The 22,854-nt window shown below is 43.6% G+C and overlaps 1 protein-coding gene across 4 annotated transcripts in view; it reads right to left on the bottom strand.

Moving 5' to 3' along the window:
- Positions 1 to 22,854, bottom strand: part of TTI1 (TELO2 interacting protein 1) — a 43,572-nt gene that overhangs the window by 12,596 nt on the left and 8,122 nt on the right. For 2 of the 4 annotated variants that reach the window (XM_082430096.1, XM_082430098.1), the window contains exons 2-8: positions 19,120 to 19,233; positions 14,340 to 16,682; positions 9,901 to 10,110; positions 6,840 to 6,988; positions 3,717 to 3,857; positions 1,212 to 1,416; positions 832 to 919 (exon numbers count right to left, since the gene is read on the bottom strand). In XM_082430096.1, the coding sequence (XP_082286222.1) occupies positions 832 to 919; positions 1,212 to 1,416; positions 3,717 to 3,857; positions 6,840 to 6,988; positions 9,901 to 10,110; positions 14,340 to 16,641 (3,095 nt within the window). In that variant the 5' untranslated portion in view covers positions 16,642 to 16,682; positions 19,120 to 19,233. Of the gene's footprint in view, positions 1 to 831; positions 920 to 1,211; positions 1,417 to 3,716; positions 3,858 to 6,839; positions 6,989 to 9,900; positions 10,111 to 14,339; positions 16,683 to 19,119; positions 19,234 to 22,538; positions 22,598 to 22,854 lie in introns of all 4 variants that reach the window. The other 2 variants (XM_082430097.1, XM_082430099.1) reach the window with 2 other exon arrangements.

Below are 22,854 nucleotides of genomic sequence, written 5' to 3'. Positions count from 1 at the left end.
CAGGGATGGCAGTTGCAGGGCACAGGCTGATCCTGGCTAGAAGGAGAGCTGGGGAAAGGGGGTCAGGGTACGTTTTGGGTCTCAAGTCTGGGGAATGCGCCTGTGCTCAGAGTTTTAGCTTTTGATAAATAGCCTTTAGGACTCTAGGAACCAGACATAGCTTCTCCTGTTAGAGGTGGTACAGCTACTCTCTAATAAGCAAAACTCTTAGAAATTAGAATCACATAATTTCAGAGTTGAAAAGGCCCTTTAAATCATTAGTCCAGTGGTTTTGAACGTTTCTTGGTTCACAGACTCCTATTATAATCGGATGAATGATGTGGAATCTGTCTAGAAACAGATACGCACATGTCTGCTTGCACACACACAATTCTGCATACAATTTGTGAGGGTTCACGGCACCTGACACCCATTAAGACGCTCTGTGGAGCCAAGGTTTGCTAGATCAATAACCCAATGCTTTCACCTTGTGGATGAGGAAGCTGAGAGAGAGGTGCCAGGGTCACCTGGTCACCAGAAGAGCAGGGCCTAGAAGCCGATCACCCTCTGAGCAGGAGAGTGCTTTGTCCCCTACAAGACACCACCTTTCTGCTTTTTGCCCCTTTGGAATTGTTGCTGATGCTACAGCAGCGGAAAAGGTTACTTTCAAAGAGAAATGTGTCCAGTAAAAATACCATCTCTAGATGTTGGCACAGTTAAAGAAATCATCTTAACCTGGCAAGAAGAGAGAGAAGAGAAAAGAACAGAGATGCCTCAACTCTGCTCCCCATTAGCAAATCATCTATAATTTAGGACAAACGTAAAGAGACGCGGGTGATCAAGCAGACGTACCTCCTGGCAGCCTCTTGTAATTTCACGGGCTGTTTGGCACTGAGGTAAATCAAGCAGGCATCAGCCACTTTATTCAGGTCACCCTCACCTGCAGAGAGGAAAAACAAAACAAGCGTTGGCCCTCAGGCTTCAGTGGGGATGAGCAGGAACCAACTGCTGTCTGATGAAACTGGAACAGCTAGGCAAGATGCTGTGGGCTCTGTGCTCCATCCTTAAGTCACAAAACACAGCAAGGTAAATGGATAAATGAGGCCAAAATGAGATGGAAGGATGTGCACAGGACAGGAGAAGACAGGAGCACGGCTAAGTGAGGAGGGCAAGGATGGGGGTGAGACAGAGTGTACAGTGTGTGTGCCCAGGCGAGACTGGCTGGTACCTACCTAGGTCTAGTCTCTCACAGAGGGGGCCCAGGCCCTGCAAGACGGCCAGCTGCAACTTGAAGGCCAGCGTGTGGAAGTAAACTGGTCCAGCCCTGGCACTGATGGGAGCCTGGCTGACTAAAGAGCCAGCCAGCTTTGGCAGGACATCTTTGCAGAACCGGCTCCTTAGAAAATCGCCACACTTGCCTCCCAGGGTACGCAAAACCTGTGGAAACAGACCCCAACCTGGTGACTGAACGTTGCCAAGGCAGCGAGAGCGCTAAAAGAATGTTTGCTAATTCAATTTCATCTAGGTCTCTGCTTGAAAAAGAAAAATAGAATTATTGCTGTTAATTCCTTGCCCACGGTTTGTGATTCTGACAGTTATGAATTTGGAGGTCTCTGCTCCCGAGGCATGGCTGCTTCTATCCATAAATACAGATTACATGGAGAATAATTCAAAGGAATCTTGGGTTGGATGAATAGTATGGTTAATACCTGGATTTCCCTCCCTTTTTTGTTAAAAAAAAAAAAAGAGCTTAAAGCAGTTCACATAGATCATCTCTTGAATCTTCCTAACATCCCTTGAGGAAAGACTTGTGCTTTTAACTCCAGCTAGCTGAACAAACATAAACAGGCCCAGTAGCTGAGGCCCAGCTCAGCTGCTGCCACGTGCAGGCATCGAAAAGGGCAGTGGCTGGCTGAGGTCCTTGGCTGGGTCAGGGCAGGGTCCCCAGTGGGCAGAGCCGAGTCAGAGTTCCTTCTGTTCCACGGCACAATCTCTTATGTACATCACCCTCATTCCATCTTTCACGACAGGCAGTCTCTTTGCATGTCTTGTTTTAAACCTTCTCAAGCAGAACATATTGAAACGTTTTGCTCCATTGCACAAGACTGAGTATACAGGATAATAAGAATTTCTTTAAAAATTGGTAAGCAAGGGACTTCCCTGGTGGCGCGGTGGTTAAGAATCCGCCTGCCAATGCAGGGGACACGGGTTCGATCCCTGGTCCAGGAAGATCCCACATGCCACGGAGTGACTAAGCCCGTGTGCCACAACTACCGAGCCTGCGCTCTAGAGCCTGTGAGCCATAACTACTGAGCCCATGTGCCACAACTACTGAAGCCCGCGTGCCTAGAGCCTGTGCTCAACAAGAGAAGCCACAGCAATGAGTAGCTCCCACTCGCTGCAACTAGAGAAAGCCTGCACACAGCAATGAAGACCCAACACAGCCAAAAATAAATAAGTTAAATTAATTAACAAAAAAAATTGGTAAGCAAGGCATATCCAGGACAGAGAACATTTACTGACTTTGTAGAGATCAAGGCACTTATTTCAGGGCCCTCAGCAGGACTGCACAAGGCCTTACGGACCTCAAGGGTCACTAATGGGTCTGGGAGTGGAAAAGCAGCCTCAGTTACAGTGCACGTATCTTTATATTTTTTCATTTTTCTATACTTGCTGTCATTTCAGATAACCTATTAATTTTCATAAAGGAAAACAGCACATCTGAGTGATTTAGCAAGACCTCCCTCCTTCCCTCTCCCCCCACTGCCCACATGTGCGTGCACGTGTGTGTGTCATTTTGTGTATTTTGCTTTGGAAAAAAATATTAACGATTTTATATGTTTTAGATGTAAGCTTGCATTTTGGTCCAGTATATGCTGAAGAATCTTACAGAAACAAAATACTTTAGCCAAGTATATTAGTTGCATTCCTGGCTTCATTCTATATCCTACGCATCTTTTTTCTTTGCCTCATCTTGCTCACCCACTTCTAATTTATGTTAGCTTGCTATGGTAAATGTATCTCTGTGACTTGCCTTAAGTGCTTTTTAGAACAAGGAAGGATATAAATAAATAAGCCAAAATATGTGTGCTAATATAAGCCAAACTAAGTCAGGGAGAATAATACCTTACATACACAGAGGGCTTTTAACTTTTCAAAGCATTTCACCAAATAGTCCCACTTTATCCTTGACAACAACTATGAGAAAGGTGGGATAGGTGGTCATGGGCTTTGCCCAGAGTCGCTCAGCTGCACAGAGGATGCCCATTGCTAGAACCTAGTCAGTCTTCATCTTGACTCTTGTGCCGTGCACAGAACATGGGCATGAACTCAGATTCAGGTACTATCACTTCCTAGCTGTGTGATCTTGAGAAAGTTCCTTAACTTTCTGGGCTTGTTTCCTCCTCTGTCAAAAATGGGGATACTAGTATCTTCCTTATAAGGTTGTTGTACGGAGATGAGCTCATGTGTGAAGTGCCAAGCATGCTGCCTGGCACAGAAGAGGTGCTCAATGAATACTGGTGGCCCTTTTCATCTACTAGTTCTCTCTGCTTCAATTTCAAAAGGAAACTGACTTTATTTTCTTCTTTGTGCTTTTATTTGCCTATATACTTTCTTCAAGGCATAGTAGGTCACAATTGGATAAAAAGAGAACTACCCCCAAAAGACACCACTGAGTTCCATGCTCACTTCCCTCCATCCCCATGACTGATGGCGGTGGGGCATCAGTGCAGTACCTTGAAGGCTCTGAGCACTGCCAGGGGGTCATCATTTGTGAGTCGGTGCACGAGTGAGGGCCACGCCCGATGAGCCAAGGGAAGGAGCTGGTTCTTGTGGGACTGCAGAACAACCACACATAGATCCAGCACATCCAAAACCTGCAAGAAAAGAGGACAGTATCTCAGCAGATAGTAAAGGCTTGAAACCAAATACCTGGGATCAAGTCACCATTTTAAAAGAGTGAAACTTAGAAACTCATGAGCCAAGGAAATATTTACGAGTCCTGACTACATGCCAAGCACTGGCTAGGTACTGGGTGGGGGGCACACAGGGACAAAATACTTATGTTTCCTTTCCTTGGTTTATGGTCAAGTGGGGAAAGACTTCAGATAACACCGAAATAACGGGATGAATGATTACCAATTGAGACAAGTACAAGGAAGGAAAGTCAAGGGGGAAATGCAAAGGCACTAAAGGGAGGGATCTACACCATACAAACTGTTGGGAGGGCTTCTCTGAGGAAGTGACTTCTATAAGGAGGCATAAAGGATGAGGAGGAGCTAGTCACATCAAGAGTGGAAGAGTGTTCCTAGAACTGCAAACAGTAACGAGGAAGACCCAGAGGAGGGAGAGCTTGCAGTGCTTAGAAAACTAAAGCAGGGCAGTGTGAAGCATGACAGAGGAGGGGTAAGATGGGGCTGGACCTCGAAGACGTCACATCAAGACTTTTTAATTTTGTACTAAATGCGGTGGGGAGCCATGGAAATGTCCAGGCACGTGCTATGATACAATTCATGTTTTTAAGAGGTCACTCTGGCTGCTGAGTGGAGAAGGGACTTGAAGTGGGAGTGAGAAGAAGTGAGGAGGCCCTTGAGGGAGCCACGGCACACGTCCACATGGGAGGCGGGGAGTTACGAGGCTACATGGTTGTGGCTGAGGCAGAGAAGTGAAGGGTTTGAGATCTGTTTTAGAGACGAAATGGCTTAAATTGCTGAAGGACTCGCTCCTGGGGAGATGAAGAGAGGTATCAAAAAGAGCTGCTTGGGTTCAGGCTTAGCAACTGAATAGATGCAGGTGCAGCTTAATGAGAGAGGAACAAAGGAGGAGGAGGAAACCAGGAGGGTGGGTGAGATCAAGTTCTGTACCTCTAAATGGAGAGGTCAAGTAGGCAGCTGGGACACAGGTCAATCTCAGAAGAAAGGTCTGGGGTAGACTAGATGTAAATTGGGGTTTTTACCTTCCCTGAGAATATGTTTCCTGATCTCTCATGTCTCAAAGCTCACTGAAGACAGACAACCTGCTCAGTGTCACAGGCAGTGGTCACCATGATAACCAAGTGCAGGTTTCCCTCCCGCACAGATGGGCCAGCCTTCCCAGAGCAGGGGAAGGTACACGTCTGAGTCAGGAAGACAGAGTGAGGTCTGCAGTAAACCCTTATTTGATGACTACTGTGTGCTGGTCACATGGAGACTGGAACAGAAACAAAGAACAAAACAGGCCCTGCCCTTGAGGGCTGAACAGTGAGGGAGGGGAATAAGAGAAACCTCAGGAGAGCAGAGTAGTATGGTGGAAATGGCTTTGGTATCGCTGACTGGCTTTGGATTTGAGTTCTGTCACTAACTGGGTAAGTTACATCATACTTTAGTGAATCATTCCCCTTCTGCCTGGAATGTTCTTCCCCCTCCGTTTGCCCCTGCAGGGCTGGCTCCTTCTCAGCCTTTAAGTCTCGACTTAAACATTATCACCCGACAACTGGTCTAAATCAGAATGTAGCTCCCTCTTATTCAACAGGGTTTGGTAGAGTATGTTCCTAAAATGTGTTTACTACATGGGTGAATTTTCTATCATAGAACCTTCTTATTACCTTCATAGCATTTCCTCCACGTATATGTATTTGTGTATCACCCCTTTCCCCTCGAGAGACAGGAAGATCCATGAAGACAGGGATCATGTCTGCTTCGTTTCTTTCTATATACCCTCTGCCTGACCTATAGCAGTCCTCAATAAGCATTTAGTGAATAAGCGAATAAGTGAATGAGTGTATATGCCATGCCTGATGCTAACTGTTTTATATTTATAGTCAATGACCCAGTGAGGTAGGTACCATCATTTTCATTTTACGGAGAAAGAAGCTGATGCTCAAAAAGGTGAACTGACTTACTCCAGGTGGCATGGCTAGCGAGGGGCAGAGCCAGGAATGGAACTCGGGTGTGCAGTGCTGGTGCTCTCAATAGCTACAGTGTACATACGCTGCTACAAAGCCTCCAGAAGAGGGGAGACACTTTACTAATGTATCAGCCAGACACCACCAACAAAAGGCTCCTGAAGAGTGCCTCCTGAGTGGAAAAACCGACAATGCTAAGAAGTATCTCTGGGAAGACTAAACAAATTCTGCAAAACCCAGATGCTGAGTGAGGTAATCTGTGCGTCAGGGTTTCCCAGCCCAGCACCCATGACCAGGGCAAAGTGCTCTCATCACTATCAGTAATGCACGGAGGCGGCTGTTTCTCACTCCTGTTTGGGGGTAGGGAGGAATGGGTCAGGCTGTGCTTTCCTTTGGGTGTAAGATCTGCCCCCAGGTGATTCTGAAAGCTGTGTCCCCCATGCCCACCCCGTCCCACTGTCCTGTTATGGGAGTCACTGCTGTATAGTTTAAGTCTTTGCTGATGGGGAGACTGCTTGGGAAACTGCTAGCAAACAAGGATGTAAGATTAAGAAAAGTGTTGGTGCCAGGCCTAGGATGAAAATGGAAACAGAAACAGAGACAAGGGCTAGCGTCAGGCTTGGACGAATGACCACCTCAAAATATTAAAACCTGTGTCCCACATTAAGTCAGCTCAGAAAGTGATATCCTTTCCAAATCATATGACTTTTTCCCCCTTGGAGATGCAATAACGCTCCAAAACTTTGTGGTTTGTAATTCTACCAAGGGGACTCAGATCCCTTTTGGCCTCTGGGCTGGTACAGAAAGACGTAAGACTGGCATCCCACAGATAAATTCCTCCTGATGCCTTCTCTCGGCCACTGCACATGCACTGGGAGATAAGGGGGGGCTCCTTGCTCATCCACGTAGTCACTGCCAACAGACCAAACCTCAGTCCCGCAGCTCTGTGAATGCAGGGAAAGGGCCGCACACTGACCTTCAAGCGGATTTTCAGACTTTTGTCTGACATCAAGTGGATGCAGCGCTCCATCACGTCCGTGGCTATTTGGATCTGCACTGGCAGTGGTGGCGGCACACCGGGATCAGTGTTGTTCTCATCCACTTCAGGAGGGTCTGACTGCTCCTCTGGAAAAAGAGCGTAACTGGGGGCAGTGTTTTACGAGAGATGCCCCACCCCAACTTGATCTCCCACCTTCAGATCAGGAGTAAGACTTACAAGGGAAAATGTCTAGGAACTGATCCCAAGGAAACCATGTACATTTGGGTCAAGCTATGAGTCAAGATATTCACCAAAGCATTACTTGTAACAGCTAAAAACTGGGGGAAAACCTTCCATGTCCACTCAAGGGGGTATGGTTATATAAACCATGGTATATCCATACAATGAATGGCACATTATGAGGGCCTGAAAATTTGCGTTTACCAAGGGCTTTAATGACAAGGGAAAATGCTTATGAAATAACATTGTGTTAAAAAGAGAAAGGCAGGATACGAAATTGCATACACAGTGTGAGCACTATTATATAAAGTTTTATACAAAGACAGGAGGAAGTTCAAAATATTAACAGAGACGGGGTCATGAGTTAATGGATGATTTTTATTTTTTCCCTATATCTTTAGTCTTTTCTAAGTTGCCATTAATAAATATTTAAAATAAAAACATAAGAGGGCAAGGTTCTAATTTGGAGCCCCAAGGCTGGCAGTTTCCTGGCTGGCCTCTGGCCCTTTACTCTCTTTCCTTTCCTTTTGGTTTATCTTTTGACTAAAGGGGGTACATGTCTGTCTTCTCTACCAGCCTGTAAGATCTTCTGAGGGCCAAGATGAAGCCTTACACATCTTGGTATGAGGGACAACACCAGGGCAGCCTGGTGCAATATACAGGGATGGGGTTTGGTCAGAGGACCAAAGTCTTGCCTCCACATCTATTAGCAACTCCTCTCATCCCACGTCACCTCATTTGAAAAAAAGGGATAAAGCATGTATACCTCATCTGCTTGTTGAGAGAGTTAAATGAGATGAATGTCACCAGCTATTATCATTTTTTTCATTGCCTGGAGTGCTGCATTGCATGAGATAGGTGTAAGTTTGTAAATTAAAACAACAAAAAGACTTGAGAGTTGCATGAAACCCTGGCCAAAATTCCTCCCCTGAAGGTTTTCCTCTATCTGCTTATAGCTTCCAGTCTCCCCACACCCTCAATACCAGCTATGCTCATTTACACTGAGCTAAGCATTGCTCCCCTAACTTTCTGCCATTTCAGTTTCCTCTGCTGGTAAAACAGAACCTTACAGTAGAGTCCACACCTGTCTCTAACAGACGCTGAAAAGATAAATGAAAATGCGTTTGTAGAATGCTTGGATTTCTTGGAAGGGACCTCAGATATACAAGGTGCTCTTACTGTGGTTAAAACAAAAAACCCATGTCAAACCAACATCAATCCAAACATTCCTTATAATGCCAAGTGTGTGGTGTGTACTTGATGAATGATAATTATAAGAATGATAAGGCTGTGCTTTTCTTTCTAGAGGAGGATTTGTTGTTTGAAATTCACCTACTGCGAAATGTTATCTGAGGGATGTGGATTTTTGCTATTGGAAGAAAGATTTGATTCATTCAGTCTGCTCCTAGCGAACATCAACTAGAACCAGAAGATCCTAATCGTGAAAGAATGGATTCAGTGACAATGCTAGAATTTCAAACAAGAATGGCGAATCTGGATTACGAGGGATCAAGATGCCTCTTCTTCACGGTTTCTAGGCTTGAGCAAGGGCTGCAGTTTACGAGAAGGATTGGGTTGGCTCAAGAAACAAAACTGAGAAGAAAAAGCCTGATAGATTTCTGATTAGAAAATTCTGTTCTTGGGGAGAATAACAACTCAACCCTGCATAAATCATTATTTGGGCCTTGTGATGCTTCCCTGCTATTTAGAAGGAATTTGTTGCAGTTAGTTGCATTGAACTACTATTTCCTGTTATCCTGGAGGTACTGGCTTCAGTTCACCAGAGTCTCAGAGTAGAGTGCCAAAAAAAAAAAGAAAAAAAAGAAAGAAATCTGCTCTATTCCAACCTAACAAACTAATTTGGGACTCAGTTTGATTTAGGATAGTTCTGAGACCACCAAGCTCATTATGACTTGGCATTTTATATTTGCAGAGGAGATTCTAATAATTTATTAATCCTTCCGTGACCTGAAGCTCCAGATTGAGCTTGTGAATAAAACAATAGGCCAGAGCTTCAACTAGCCTGAACTCCCTTCTCCTTTATCATATAAATTGGTAAGAAAAACAGTGGAATCTACGCCTACCAATAAATAAAATAAATGGACAAAGCATATGAAAAGATAATGGGCATAAGAAAAAATTGTTAGGAAAGATGCATATAGAAAGATGTTCAATCTTTCTAGCAATCAAAGAAATGCAAAGTAAAATAACGAGAACCATTTTAATTTAGCAAGAAGTAAAATTGGTAATAGTCAATGTTGGCAAGCTTGTGGTGAAACCAGTATTAATCCTGAACTGCAGAAGAGAAGGTGTAAATTGCCACAACCTTTCTGAAAGACAATTTGGCAAGCATAACATGATGTTCATATCCTTGACCTAGAAATCCCACTTGAGATTTATACAGAAATATGCAAAAAGAAGGAAAAGGTGACGTGCATAGAATCATGCACTGCAGCACTGTTTATTAGAGTGAAAAGCTAGAAGCAACCTAAACTTCCCAAGGGGAATGTATACTTAGTGGCAGCTATTAAAACATTAATTATGAAAACCCCATAGCAACATGAAGAGTTCCTTATTATATAACTAAATGCAAAAAGGGTATAATGCATTTAAACTGTGGCTGCAACCAAACAAAAACAGGTTTGCAATAGAAAAGGATGGAAAAAGACTACAAACAAAGTGAGAATGCTTACGTTAGCATGGTGGGGTTATTTGACCTTTCTTATTTCCAAACTTTCTATCGTGATGTTTCATTGTTTTTATAATAATCTGCTTCCAAAAGTAAAAAACAGCTGAGGCCAAAATAAATAATAATTACCTTCTTCATTATCAAAATCCGAGACATTTCCGTCTGCTACATCCTTTTCCTTGAGGTAGTTCAGCACAAACTGTTCAATGTCTTCAGCTGTTGTGGTATTCTCAAGTCCTTTCTCAAGACTTGCTGGTCTTTGGCTCAAATGACTTCCCTCTTCCCCTACACTTTGCTCTTGGAGTTGCCCGAGATGACCTGTGTCTGGGAACCACTGGGCTATAAATAAAGTGTTACAATGATCACCTTGGTCATTGACAACAGGCATTAGTACTTTCTAAGTAGAATAAGCTCTCTGCCATGGCCTGCATGGTGCCCACAGGATCCAGTCCCTACCTGTCTCTCCAACCTCCTCTGCTAACCACTCCCAGCTGCCTGTTCACCGACCATCTTCTGGTTCCTCCAATGCGCCAGGTATCCTCCTGCCTTAGAACCTTTGCACATGCTGTTCTTACTATCTGGAATACTTTAACCTCCTATGTAACATCTGGTTAATTCCAAATCACTTTTCATGTTTCAATACAAATATACGTTGCCTAGTAAAGCCATCCCTTGACCCCCCCGCCCCGCCAATCTAACTTAGGTCTTTTATACAGCACCATGTTCTTTTCTTTCAACTCATCAGTAATTTGTAATTACTGTATTTACTTTGTATGTATTGTTTAGTGTCTGAATCTCCCATTAGACACTGTGTTCCATTGGTCACCACTGGAAAGCCAATATGCCCAGCATGGAGTGGGTGCTCAAAATATACGCTGAATGAATAAATATGCTAGACTGGAGGAAAGCTACCAGTGACAAAATTCTGAGTGCAGGATACACTGCTCATTAGCGGAAGAGAGGCTCTGCAGAGCCTTGAGAACGGACAGTCTCACATAGGTATTTGATATAAAATGCTTCAGAAGGCTGGCATTTTCTCTCCAAAGCTTTTCCTTTTTTAGTGATGCTCCAATACTTCTGACGTGTCACTGCAGAATAAGCCTTAAACATTACAGAACCAGTGGTTTTCAAACTGTGTCTTGAGGAGCCCTAGGGCTCTGCAGAAATGTCTCAGGGTCACAACAGGGAGGGCACCCAGAGACAGCAGTTTAAAGGGTGGGAACAGGGTTTCTATGCCTTCTTTCACCAGCCCTGCTCTAATTTGAACTCTTTTTGTATACTGGGGTCCCCCAGGGCTTCATGTCAAAAAAGGCTCTTAATACTTAAAGAATGAATCAACAAGAAAACCCTATGGCCTGAATTTTTGCCCTCCTTTTGCAGACAGCAGGGGAGAAGTCTCTGATGACCTTTAGCACCTGCTAATCTCTTTTCTATCAAGGAGCATCTGCACAGAGCCACAGCAACAGCAGATGGGCTACGCCAGGGCCAGGCAACTGGGAGCAGCAGAGAGCAAATGCTGGACGTGAGAGCCTTCGGTCCAGTACCTGGAGGTTCCTACATGAAGGGATCGATTATGCCATTTCTTCAGTGCCCAGACATAAATCTGTCCTTAATGTACTCTGAGGGACTGCATTCCCAATGGGTTAAAGCCAGGGCCCAGCATTTACACTGCTAAAAGTGGACATGCTGCAAAGATTATTTTCTAGATTTAAGGCTAGTGCCAGACATTAAGAAGTCTTTGCTCACAAATGGCTTTTAAACATATGAAAAGCAGCTCGACCTCACTCTTAATGCAAATTAAACTATAATAAGGTGCACTTTTTCTCCTACTGGATTAGCAAAGATCAAAAAGCTAGGTAATATACAGCGTGGGTGAGGGGGTGGCAAAATTGGCGCTCTCTTACAGTGCTGATGGGAGTTTAAATTGGTGCAACCTCCTTACGGAGCAATTTGAAACTCTTTCTCTATCACAGATTTAAATGTAATACCCTCTAAGCCAGCAACTGTCTTAGGACTATACTCTACAGGTATACTCAGACATGTCCAAAATGACCTACAGAGAGTACACTGCAGCATTTTGGGGGTGGAGGGGGCAAAAGACTGGAAACAACCAAAATGTCCACCAAGAAAGGACTGCTTAAATTATGGTACAGCCACACAATAGAACATTATGTGGCCAGCAAAACACGGCCTTGTATGTGTGGATGTGGCACGATCTCCGAATGCTGAGGTATGTGGTATGGATGCTTTCTCATTTTCAAAGCTACCCAATTTTTTTGTTGTTATGAATAATCAGAGAATCAGTAGTTGGTGCTAAGCAGTAATTTAACTGACGGTTCTTGCCTTCACTGCGGAACCTAATGCTTTTTTAGTCAATGCCTGTGAAACACTGTGTATGTGGTAACTCAATTTCCTAAAAGACATACTAGGTTCCTTTAAAACCTTTTGGAATTTCTCTGAGACCACACTTCCACTCCCATCTTAAAAGAGTGACCATCAGTTAGACAATTCGAATGACAAGAGGAAACGCCAGCAGACAGTGCTACTTTGATTTGTGTGGGACTGATCCACTCTCCACAGTACTGCTTACCATTCAAAATGCAAGTGTAGTCTGGGTTATTTCAAAACTTTCAGAAAAGCTATCCCCACTTTTGCTGCTTTTCCTAGGATGCTCTCAAATCAAGCTTAACCATCCTCATTTTCCTCTCTGCAATTTAGAGAAAAGGTGCTACACAGGATTCCTCTTTAGAGATGACCAAAGACACTGGCAATCCAAGGCAATTCAATTTTCATGGCCCAAATGGAGATATCTCCTGAAAGGATATATTTAATAGGCCTTTTGTTAATATATTTTTTAAAACTCAAACTGACATGTAGTAGAGTTCCTCAAAACAGTAAGGGTGGAAGCCTGGGGTATATTTGAGCCATGGAAGCCACTCGTAGTCTAAAACCTATAAGCAGTAAGCCAGTCTTAGGAGTGTTTCCATGTTCTCCTTGGTCACCATTGCCATCTCAGTGACTAGTCCAGCACACAGGCTTCCGAGTGGTTGCAAAATACAACCCCCACTCCTTCCCTTGGTCTACAAGGCCCCGTGGGATTCATCCTCACCCATCCTTCCAATTTCATCTTGTGTCACTGTCTCCACAATGATCTCTTCTCCATTCTCCAAAGACCCCAAGCCCTTTCTTCCCTCCAGGCCTTTGCACCTGCTGTTCCCTTTGCCTGAATGTTCTTAAAAACCATAAAAAGGATGTGACAGCTCCATATGTACTGATGGGCCCTTCTCAGCCTTCAGGTCTCAGCTCTAATGCCGTTTCCTCAGGAAGGAAGTGCCATGATCAAGTCCCCTGACCACTCTGCTACTGTCCTGTTACTCTCTTGCAGTAGCAGGAAAGCTCCTTGAGTTTATTCATCTTGTTCACTGCTGAATCCTGATTACTCAGCAGTGTCTAACATATGGCAGGTAATCTTTACTGAATGAATGAATAAAAGAACATGTACACTGCATGTGAACGTTCATGAATGAATGAATGAACACTGGAAGTGGTATCAGCTACAGGGCAGAGGACCGTCCCTGTTCAGTCACCTTCCTTGAGAAACTTTCTTACATGGTCTTAGCTTTTTCAGCTGACAAAATGAGGTCAGCGACCTTTCCACCTACTTTGGTGGCTATTAGAAGTACTGAAATAAATACTGGAGGTATGCTCTTTGGATAAAAGGAACTCATGTATATAGCTCATATATATATATATATATATATATATATTTCTTTTTTTTTTTCATTCGAAGATTGACTATCCAGTGGAGGGATTCACTTTCTTATAGTCCAAAACTTTGCCATTTTAATGGTGGGTAACACCTCCAACAGACACCCAACAGGGTGAAAGGGAAGTAGAGAAATTCAAACCACCTCATACAATTAAAAGGTTAAAAGAAAGTTTCTAGACCTGCTCTGTCCAACATGGCAGTCACTAGCTAGCTACATGTGGCTATTTAAATAAAAATAAAAAATTCAGTTCCTCAGCTGCACTAGCCACATGTAGTTATTGTATTGGACAGAACAGATAGAGAACAGTTCCATCATCACAGAAAGTTCTATTGGACAGTACTGTTCTAGATTATCTGTGGACTGAATAATTGATGTTAGTCCTGTTCTCCATTAGCATAGATACTGCTAACTCTAAATACTGTCAGAAGCAGTCTGGTATATTGAAAAGAACAAAATTGTCATAAATCCTGACTTTCCTCCTTATTAATTGTGTAACCTTGGCTAAGTAAGAGCTCACTGAGCCTTAGTTTTCCTTACCTGCAAAATAAAAATAATGTTTACATTTAGTCTGCAGGGTTTATGTCCCTGGGACAGAGCAGGGGTTCAACAGATGGTAGAGATTATTAAAAGTATAAAAACATAAGCAATGGAACGCTACCGTAACATGTGGGACCAGACAGACACCTATTCAAATAACGTCCTCCACAGCATAACCCCAAACAAAGAAAAAAACAGTTAGGCGAACAAGGATACTAGTCCTTCCCTCCAATCAGCATTTAAAAAGGGCTCTCAATGTACCTAATGCTGCCAGCAGGGCATGCAGCACACTGACAAAGGAAGTTGTTCTCTTATCATAAAATTGGTCCAGGGTAGTCAAGACGTCTTGAACCACATCTGCCACCAAAGGGAGCAGGCTAGCATCCGAGTTCTGTAGCATGACTTCCAAGACCTTCGGGGTATGCGGGTGGAGAGACAGATGACGCAGATTTAAAGAGATCCCATTTACCAAATAGTCTGAATTCTGATTGATCAGCTGCTGCAGGGAGTCGTAGCCACAAGCCTGGCAAATGTCCATCATGGCACTGATGGCCGCCTGACTGATAAGCAGGGTTTGGTCTCCAGCTTTCTCCAGGACTGGATAGAGGGCTGACATCAAGAGCAAACGGAAGTCTATCCCTAGTGCGTGTGCAAAGTGGCCAATCCCTTCCAACTGGATGCATATTTGCCAGATGTTGCTGTTCATGGAGCAGATCGTGGGACTTGGCTTTGAGAAGGTGGGAGGAGAGGTAGCCTGGCAGGTGTGTGCACCAGATGCGAGGGCCTGAAGGCCTGACCGCATCATCGTCAGCTCCTCTCCCACTTCTTCAGCTTCCAGGCAAGTGACCAAATACCAGTTTTCTTGGCTTGTGTATTCTTCAAGTATTGATGTCACGATCTCCCTCAGTTCCTCTGGGTTTGTTTTAATGTGTTTTTCATGAAGATTCTCTACCCCTAACCCAGCAGCCCCTAAAACCAGTTCATTAAGGATCATGGCGGCCTGCTTCCGGTAAACCACAGACTCGTGGTACAGTTCCATAAAGTGATCCACGAGCAAGTAGAGGTTCCCATAGAAACCAAGAAGCTGACAAACCTGCCTCAAGAGCAGGAAAACCCTCTCGTCAGTGAAGAAGCGGAAATATCTCCTCTGCATTTGAGCCCATGGCCGCGAGGCTGAAGTCTCTGGAGAAGTGCTCAGATGCTCAGAGTTCCAATGTCGCTCTTCAACGATTTTGATGTCAGTCACGTCTAATTCTAGAACTTGGATAAGCGCTTTGGAAAGGCGCTGGAGATGGGCCACAGAGTTGAGGACAAAGTTCACTTTGGGGCCCAAGAGTTTCAGGTACCCAAGTAACAAGGAGAGAGTAGAGAATCTGCCCTGATCGTCTTGGGAGTTCATCAGGCGGGGAAGGGACGTGGCAAGGGAGTGCAGGTTTTCTGACAAGATGTCAGCAAAGGCTCTGCTGCCCACCACTACTTTCTCATCTGCAAAACGTCTCAGAATTTTATTGCATTGGGCTTGGACGTCAGGACTCTCATCATTTACCAGACTCACCAGAGCCTTCAGAAGGGGACCAGCCGATTCGACCAGTGACTGACTGCACTTCAAGAGAAGGGCCTCGACAAAGTCTATCAGTTCCAGCCTCACCTTCCAGTGTGGGTAAACTGAAATGCACTCAATTATCTTTTTAATAAGGACAGTCAACCTGTCGCCGGTATTTTTTACCCAATTGGCTTCCCTGTGAACCAACAGCTCCGCTACTCTGTGCTCCACGGCAGGCTTTGCTCGGACCTCTGAGACTCTTCTGAGCTGTTCATCAGCCATAATGAAGCTCACTGTCTTGTAAAAGACCTTTAGGGAAGACACGACAATGCTGTGCCCTTGTTTGAAGTCTCCTGTGATGACCCTGGTCAGTGTAGTTGAGAGGCCAGGTAAAAAAGAAGCAAACAAATCCCCCAGCTGCTTTTGCTCAAGTTCATCCAAGGACCTTGGATGGTCTTGACACTCACACTGAAAGAGTAGAACCTGTAAACATTTTAAGGCAGCCATTTTAATTTGTTTTGATTTCTCCTGTTCTGCTAGGCCTAACAGTAAAGATACAGCAAATCCTAAACGAGGCAGAATGGAGGGCTCATAAATAGTCAGAATGATGTCCCCATAAGCCGAGTGCATTAATGCACTGAGGCCCTGGATCACAGCCAATTTCAACTCCTCTGACACAGCGGCAGGTTTCTGGGAGCTGGGTGAATACAGGCAAGCAGAGAGTTCCGAAAAGAGTTCCTGGAGAAGTTCTTGTTCCTTCACACACGTTGAAGAGAGGACGAGGGTGATGCATTCCACCACACTCTGGATCAAGTGCTCTCTTTTGGGGCCCGGGGTCTTCAGGGTAAATCGCAAAGGGAAGAGGATGTACTGCTGAAGTTCCTGAAGGGCAGAGTCACTCACGACTTGTAACTGTGCCTGCAGACGCTCCACATTCTCCACTGTCTGGGTCTTTGTGAGCTGAACACAGATGGGCCGCAAGACGCCAAAGGCCTCCTCTGGAGTATCAAAAACCGCCATTGTGGAACAGGCTTCCTCTCTCTGAGGAAACACCCTGCAGGCTGGAGGGAGGAGACTTTTCAGTAAAGAAGGCCAAGCTCAAAGCAAATACAAAGTGAACTTGCACTCATTCATTCAACAGACATTCAGTGGGGGCTTATGTACCAGTCACTCCATGTGGTGCTAGGGGAGCGATGGAACGGAAAAGAGCCGGTTCCTAGTCTTAGGGAGCTCCCAGTCCAGGGAGGGAAGCAGATGTACAGTTACAACACAGTCTCTTAAGAATTAGGCTAGGCCTGTGCTTATGGTCCTACATGAGTGTAGAAGACGTATGCGTCATAACACTCAGAAAGCCAGGGAGGGTTTCACAGGAGGAAGATGCTTGAGCCAAGACTCAAGGGAGGAGTGAATTGGAACCTGTGGGCTATTCTAAGGAGTATGGATTTTAACCTGTGGTAGTGATGGAGAGCCACTGAAGGTTTTGTCTTTTTTAACTTGAGGTGTAATATACATAGAGCAAAAGGCACTAGTCTTAACATAACAGCTCAGTGAATTTTAATGTACGCAGAGATCCACAGAACCACTACCCAAAATAAGATATATAATATTTCCAGCACCCTGGAAGGCTCCCTCATGCCCCTTTGCAATCAATTCCTATTTCCCCTGCCCAGAGGTAACCATTACTCTGACTTTTATCAGCCTGGACTAATTTTGCCTGTTCTTGTCATGGAGAGATTTCAAGCAGAGGGTGATAGGAACAACTTTATGCATTGGAAAGACCCCCTGGCAGCCAGTAATACAGGAGAAGACTCAGAGCTGGGTGAGACTGAAAGCAAAACAAAATGAAAGGGAGTGGCCAGAGAAATGGGAAAACCAGGAGCGCACACTACCACAGAGACCACGGGAGAAGAGAGATTTGAGCAGGATAGAGAGGTGGATGGCAGGCAGGCAGTGAAAGGAGACAGGTTTATAGGTAAGTGAAGGAGCTGAGCGACTTTACACATGGGCTATCAGCCCATGACTTTGCATTTCCCCTCACAGAGAAGAGGCTCTTTTCTCTGTGAGGGGAAATGCAAAGTCATGGACTGACAGCGAATAAGAGGCGGGTAAACAGAGGGCTTGAGGAGAGAAATAAAATTCTCAAATATTCCTTTGGGGAAGCAGAGCATGCTGGGAAGACACAAAAGTGTGGCCCAAGGGTACTGAGGACTGAGTTGAAGCTGGAGATCATTAAACGTGCACAACTGTAAAATGCTGTCACTGGATGGAGGCTTAGAGGTCACCTAGTCTGGTGGTGTCTCCCTCTCTCTCTCTCTCTTTCTCTCTCACTGTCTCAGCTCTATTTGCTGGGGGCTTCTGAACAGATGATGACAAGAAAGTGTCCGCTGCTTCTCGTTGTCCCCAGTAGTGCTGGCAGGCAAGTGGTGCCTGGTGGGTGTGGGCAAGACCTGCTCAGCCCAGAGAGAGAGCTGGTGCTGGATCTCCTCCGTGGGTCAGGAGAGGGCTCCAGGGCAACAATCAGGCTCTCAGACCCTGGACAGAGTCTGGTCCACAGAACTCCATGAGAGGAAGGGCAACGCTGGTTTGTGAGGGTCCTTGCGGGGATATCTCCTGGTCTCTGTGACCCTCAAGAAGCCAGGGAAGGGAAGAAGCTCAAATCTTCCCTATTCCAGACTAGCAAAATGCCAGGTGTGGAGGCCAGAAAGCTGGGCCAGGGACTACTGACACCCTATCAGCACCAGCTCACACACTGATGACCCAGAGGCTACTACTGTGCCACCCCTTGCCCAAGGTACTAGTAGTTAGAACAGAAGCAAAGGAAGTAACCACTTAATGGGACCCAACAGTCAGGAGCAGGAAATGCAAATAGAGCACCCTTGAGGTGGTGAACCTTAGTTTAACAGAAATGCTAAAGGAGACAGACAAGAATATGAAAAATAATAAGACCAGTAAGGAAATTCAATTACAAGACAAAAGATATTTCTTAGAATTTAAAAACATGTCTTTCCACACTAAAAAAGCTCAATTGATTAAAAAAAAAAAAAAAGGCGGTTAATTGCTGAGATCCAATTAGTGGCTGGGAAGATCAAGTAGAGCTATCTTAAAACTCTGAGCAAAAATACAAAGAGATGGAAAATGTGAGACTTGGAGGACAGATCTGGGAGAACCCACATATAAATAGCTGAGAATTCTGGAAGGAAAAAAAGGAACAGATGGAGGAGCTAAAACAAATAAATAACTGAAACATTTCCCTGAGCTGCAAAAGGATTTATCTGGAGACTGAAAAGACTGAAGGATACACACCTAGTCAAATTGTGGTAAAATTCCTGTACACTAAAAGATAAAGGGAAAAAAAAATCACATATGCCTTCAGGAAGAAACAACAAATAACTTATAAAGGAAAAAGACCGGCTTTGGACTTCTCATTTGCAATAGAAGACAGTGGAAGAGCATCTACTGACTGCAAATAAAGGATTGTGGCCCCCAAACCCTACTTACAGCGAAGATATTCAGCTGTCAGGGTGAAAGAGCTGTATGCAAGGATTCAGAGACGGTAGCACCACATGCCCTACCAGAGGACTCCATTCAAACAAGAAGTGACTTGAAACAGACCTAAAACGGGAAGATGAATGAAGAAGGAAACATTGCTGAGTAACTTTTTTTTTTCTTTTAGCATGGAAAACTTTCTTCAAATAAAACGTTTACGTGGAAGCCCAGCATGTACAACAGATAAAATCAGAGGGTCTGGTTAAAGCTGGGGTGAAGGCGATGGCCGGGGGCTCTGCATCTCTCTTATTTATCTCAGGAGTTTCAAGACAATAACCTGGGGTCCCCTGAACTATGTTCTCAGATAATATGACAAAAACTGTAATAGAGCAAGTGAAGTGAGAACACACAACCTGTCCCAACCTGAACTTATCTGCTTTCTTCTGTATTCCCTTTGTGATTTATGGTCCTCACCTGGGCTAGACGCCTTAGCCTCTCTGCTTTCTTTCACCTCCCTCTTAATTCCACTGTTCCCTTAAATTTCATCAGTTCTACCCCTTCAACATCTTTCAAAGCTGTTGATGATGATAATCATCTATTTGATATTGGACTGACCGTAATGGTTTCTTCTCCGGCCACCCTTGCCTTGTGTGCTTGCCCTTCTTGAATCCATATTTCACACTGACATGTAAGTAATTTTTTCAAAACAAAAATCTGGATCACTCTTTTCCATGTTTAAAATCCTTCACCTGCTCTTTGTAGCCTGCCTAAAGTACAAACACCTTTTTACCATGGCATACAGGGCCCTGCACCATCAGGCCCCTGTCTGTCTCATCAACCTCATTTCGCACTGCTTCACCCCTTGAACTTGAAACTGCAACCATGTGAAATTATAAAACTTGCAATTTCCTAAACAGGTAGTGCTATTTCATATTCTCCTCCTTTCTCCTACCACTGTACATACTGCTATTACAGTATTTAGCATGCTGAATTATTTTGTATATGCCTGTTTTATCTACTTTAGACTGGGCAATCCTACACCTAGAACCTACAAGGGCATCTGGCATATGATAAGCACTCAGAAACATCTATACAGATTCTCCTTTCAAGTAGGATATAGGAGGGTATGGCAGGCCAATACTCCTGGTGACAACTAGAGAAACCAGATAAATTATAAAAATCGTTTCATCAAATAGTTGCAGAAGCAACAAAGACCAGATGAACTAATACTCTAGTGAAGGATGAAAGTTCACAGTGAGTCAACAATCAATAGTTGGGTTTTTTTGTTTGTTTGTTTGTTTTCCATTTGCTGATCCTGGACATGGCTCAGGATTACGAAGAGGCCCAGGCTGAGGGCTGTCACTGAGGAAAAAGAAACCACGATGCTTTTAATGTGGTCATATAGGACTGGAGTCCTATATGCAAAACCATAGTCTTCAGGGATCTCAAAATACATGACTTCTGAGAGAAGGCCGCTGCTGGGGGACAAATGGCTGAGAAATGTCCAAACAAATGAAAGAGATCAACCCACAGATTCAAGAAGCTCAGCAAAGCCCAAGTTGACAATACAAAGAGAAACACACACAGACACATCATAGTCAAACTGCTGAAAAACCAAAAGTATGGAGAAAAATCTTAAAAGTAATGCAGCAACAGAAGTGACAGGCAACTTCTCTAAAGAAATGATGAAATCCAGAAAACAACAGAATGACATCTTTAAAGTGTGAAAAGAAAGTAACTGCCAACCGTGAATTTTACACCCTATAAAAATCTTTCACAACTGAAGGTAAAATGCAAGACAATAATGCACAAAAGGTGCATGGATAGTGTAAAAGGAGTTAAGTGTATTAAGAGTCTAGAAGCATCAGGAAGTGATAAAAAAATCCGTATTAGACTGTCAAGAAGGCATGTTGAAATCTATAGGGTAAACTCCAAAAGAGCTATAAAAGTTCAGACAGTAGTAAAAATGGGATAATAAGTACTTTTGATTGATCCAAAAGGTGAAAAATGAGAAAAAGGGAAGCAAAACTGGTGGGTCAAACAGAAAACAAATACTTAATAAGATGGTGGACAGAAGCCCAACTGAAACACTGATTACATGAATCCAGAGTTTCTCAACAGTGGCACTACTGACATTCTGGGCTGGATAAGTTGTTGGTGGAGAGCTGTTCTGTGCATTGTCAGATATTTAGCAGCATCTTTGGCCTCTGTCCCCAACATGCCAGTAGCACTCCCCCAAGAGTACCAACCAAAAATGTCTCCAGATACTAACAAATGTCCTGTGTAGGGCAAAAATCGCCCTGGATAAGAACCGCTGGTACAGAATCAACATAATCCCAATCAAAACCCCAGCAGCACTTTTATAGAAAGTTATAAGACGACTCTAAAATTGATATAGGAATGCAAACAACCTAGAATAGCAAAGACAATCTTGAAGAAGAGGAATTAAATTGGTAAATTTTGGTGGTGTAAGTTTTACACTATCTGATTTCAAGATTTACTGTAAAGATACAATAATTAAAGGGCAAAAAGAAAGACAAACAGATTAGTGGAACTGAACAGAGTCCAGAAATAGCCCCCACATATACAACAGAGACTCCATATATAGACTCACATACCTGACAAAGTTGACACTGAAATCAACTGGGAAAGAATGGTCTTTTCAATTAAAGGTACTGTGCCACCTGGCTATCCATACGAAAAAATATATAGGTCTTGATTACATCTCATACTAGATTTAAACATGAAATGTCAAATAATAAAGCTTTCTGAAGAAAACAAAGAATGTCTTTGTAATCTTGGAGTAGCCAAAGATTTCTTAAACAGGACACAGAAAAGAGCTAACCATAAAAAAAATGATAAATTGGACTACATTGAAATATAAAAGATTTTCTATAAATCATAAGAAAAAGACAATCCAACAGAAACATGGACAAGAACTTGAACAAGCATACCGCAATAGAGGATATCCAAATGGCCAATAAACACATGAAAAGACATTAACATCACTGCTCCGGAAAATGCAATATAAAACCACAACAAAATACCATTACACACCCACCAGAAGGGCTAAGCTGAAAAAAAGGGGAAAAAAAGAAAAAGGAAAAGACAATACTAGGCGTTGGCAAGGATATAAAACAACCAAAACTCTCATTCAATGCTGGTAAGAGTGTAATTGATACTACTTTGGAAAATCCTTAGGCAGTATCTATTATGCTAAAGGTAAACATACATACGCTCTATGATCTAGTAATCACATTCTTTGATATATACTTAACAGAAATGCATACATAAATTTACCAATAGATGTGTTCTGGAATACACTATCCACAATTGTCCCCACAAAGAAACTACCCAAATGCACATCTATAGTAGAATGGATAAACTGTGGTATATTCTCCCAATGGGATACTATACAGATGAAGACTTACCACAATTGGAGATCTTCAAAAGAAGGGGTTACAGGCTCAGAAATACATAAACCAGCTTTCTGTAAGGAAGACAGTATAACAAATTGCTACTATGGCATGACTATAAAAGGCAATCATATACCTTTATGGGATGGTCATGAAATCACACCCGTGTGACAATATGTCGATTACAGAAGGAACTGCTCACAGATTTAGAAGCTTAGGAGTCCTAGATTCTATTCCGATAAAATGCAACACTGATTAAAGTGGCACTGCAAAGTTTGGTGTTTATATAACTGACAGCAACTGGGGTATTCTGGCCCAGAAAGTGATACTG

The sequence above is a fragment of the Balaenoptera physalus genome (assembly GCF_965194825.1).
Source record: "Balaenoptera physalus genome assembly, chromosome: 16".
Classification (NCBI taxonomy): Eukaryota; Metazoa; Chordata; class Mammalia; order Artiodactyla; family Balaenopteridae; genus Balaenoptera; species Balaenoptera physalus.
The sequence above is the reverse complement of the archived record's forward strand: the minus strand, read 5'-3'. Positions and strand labels throughout refer to the sequence as shown.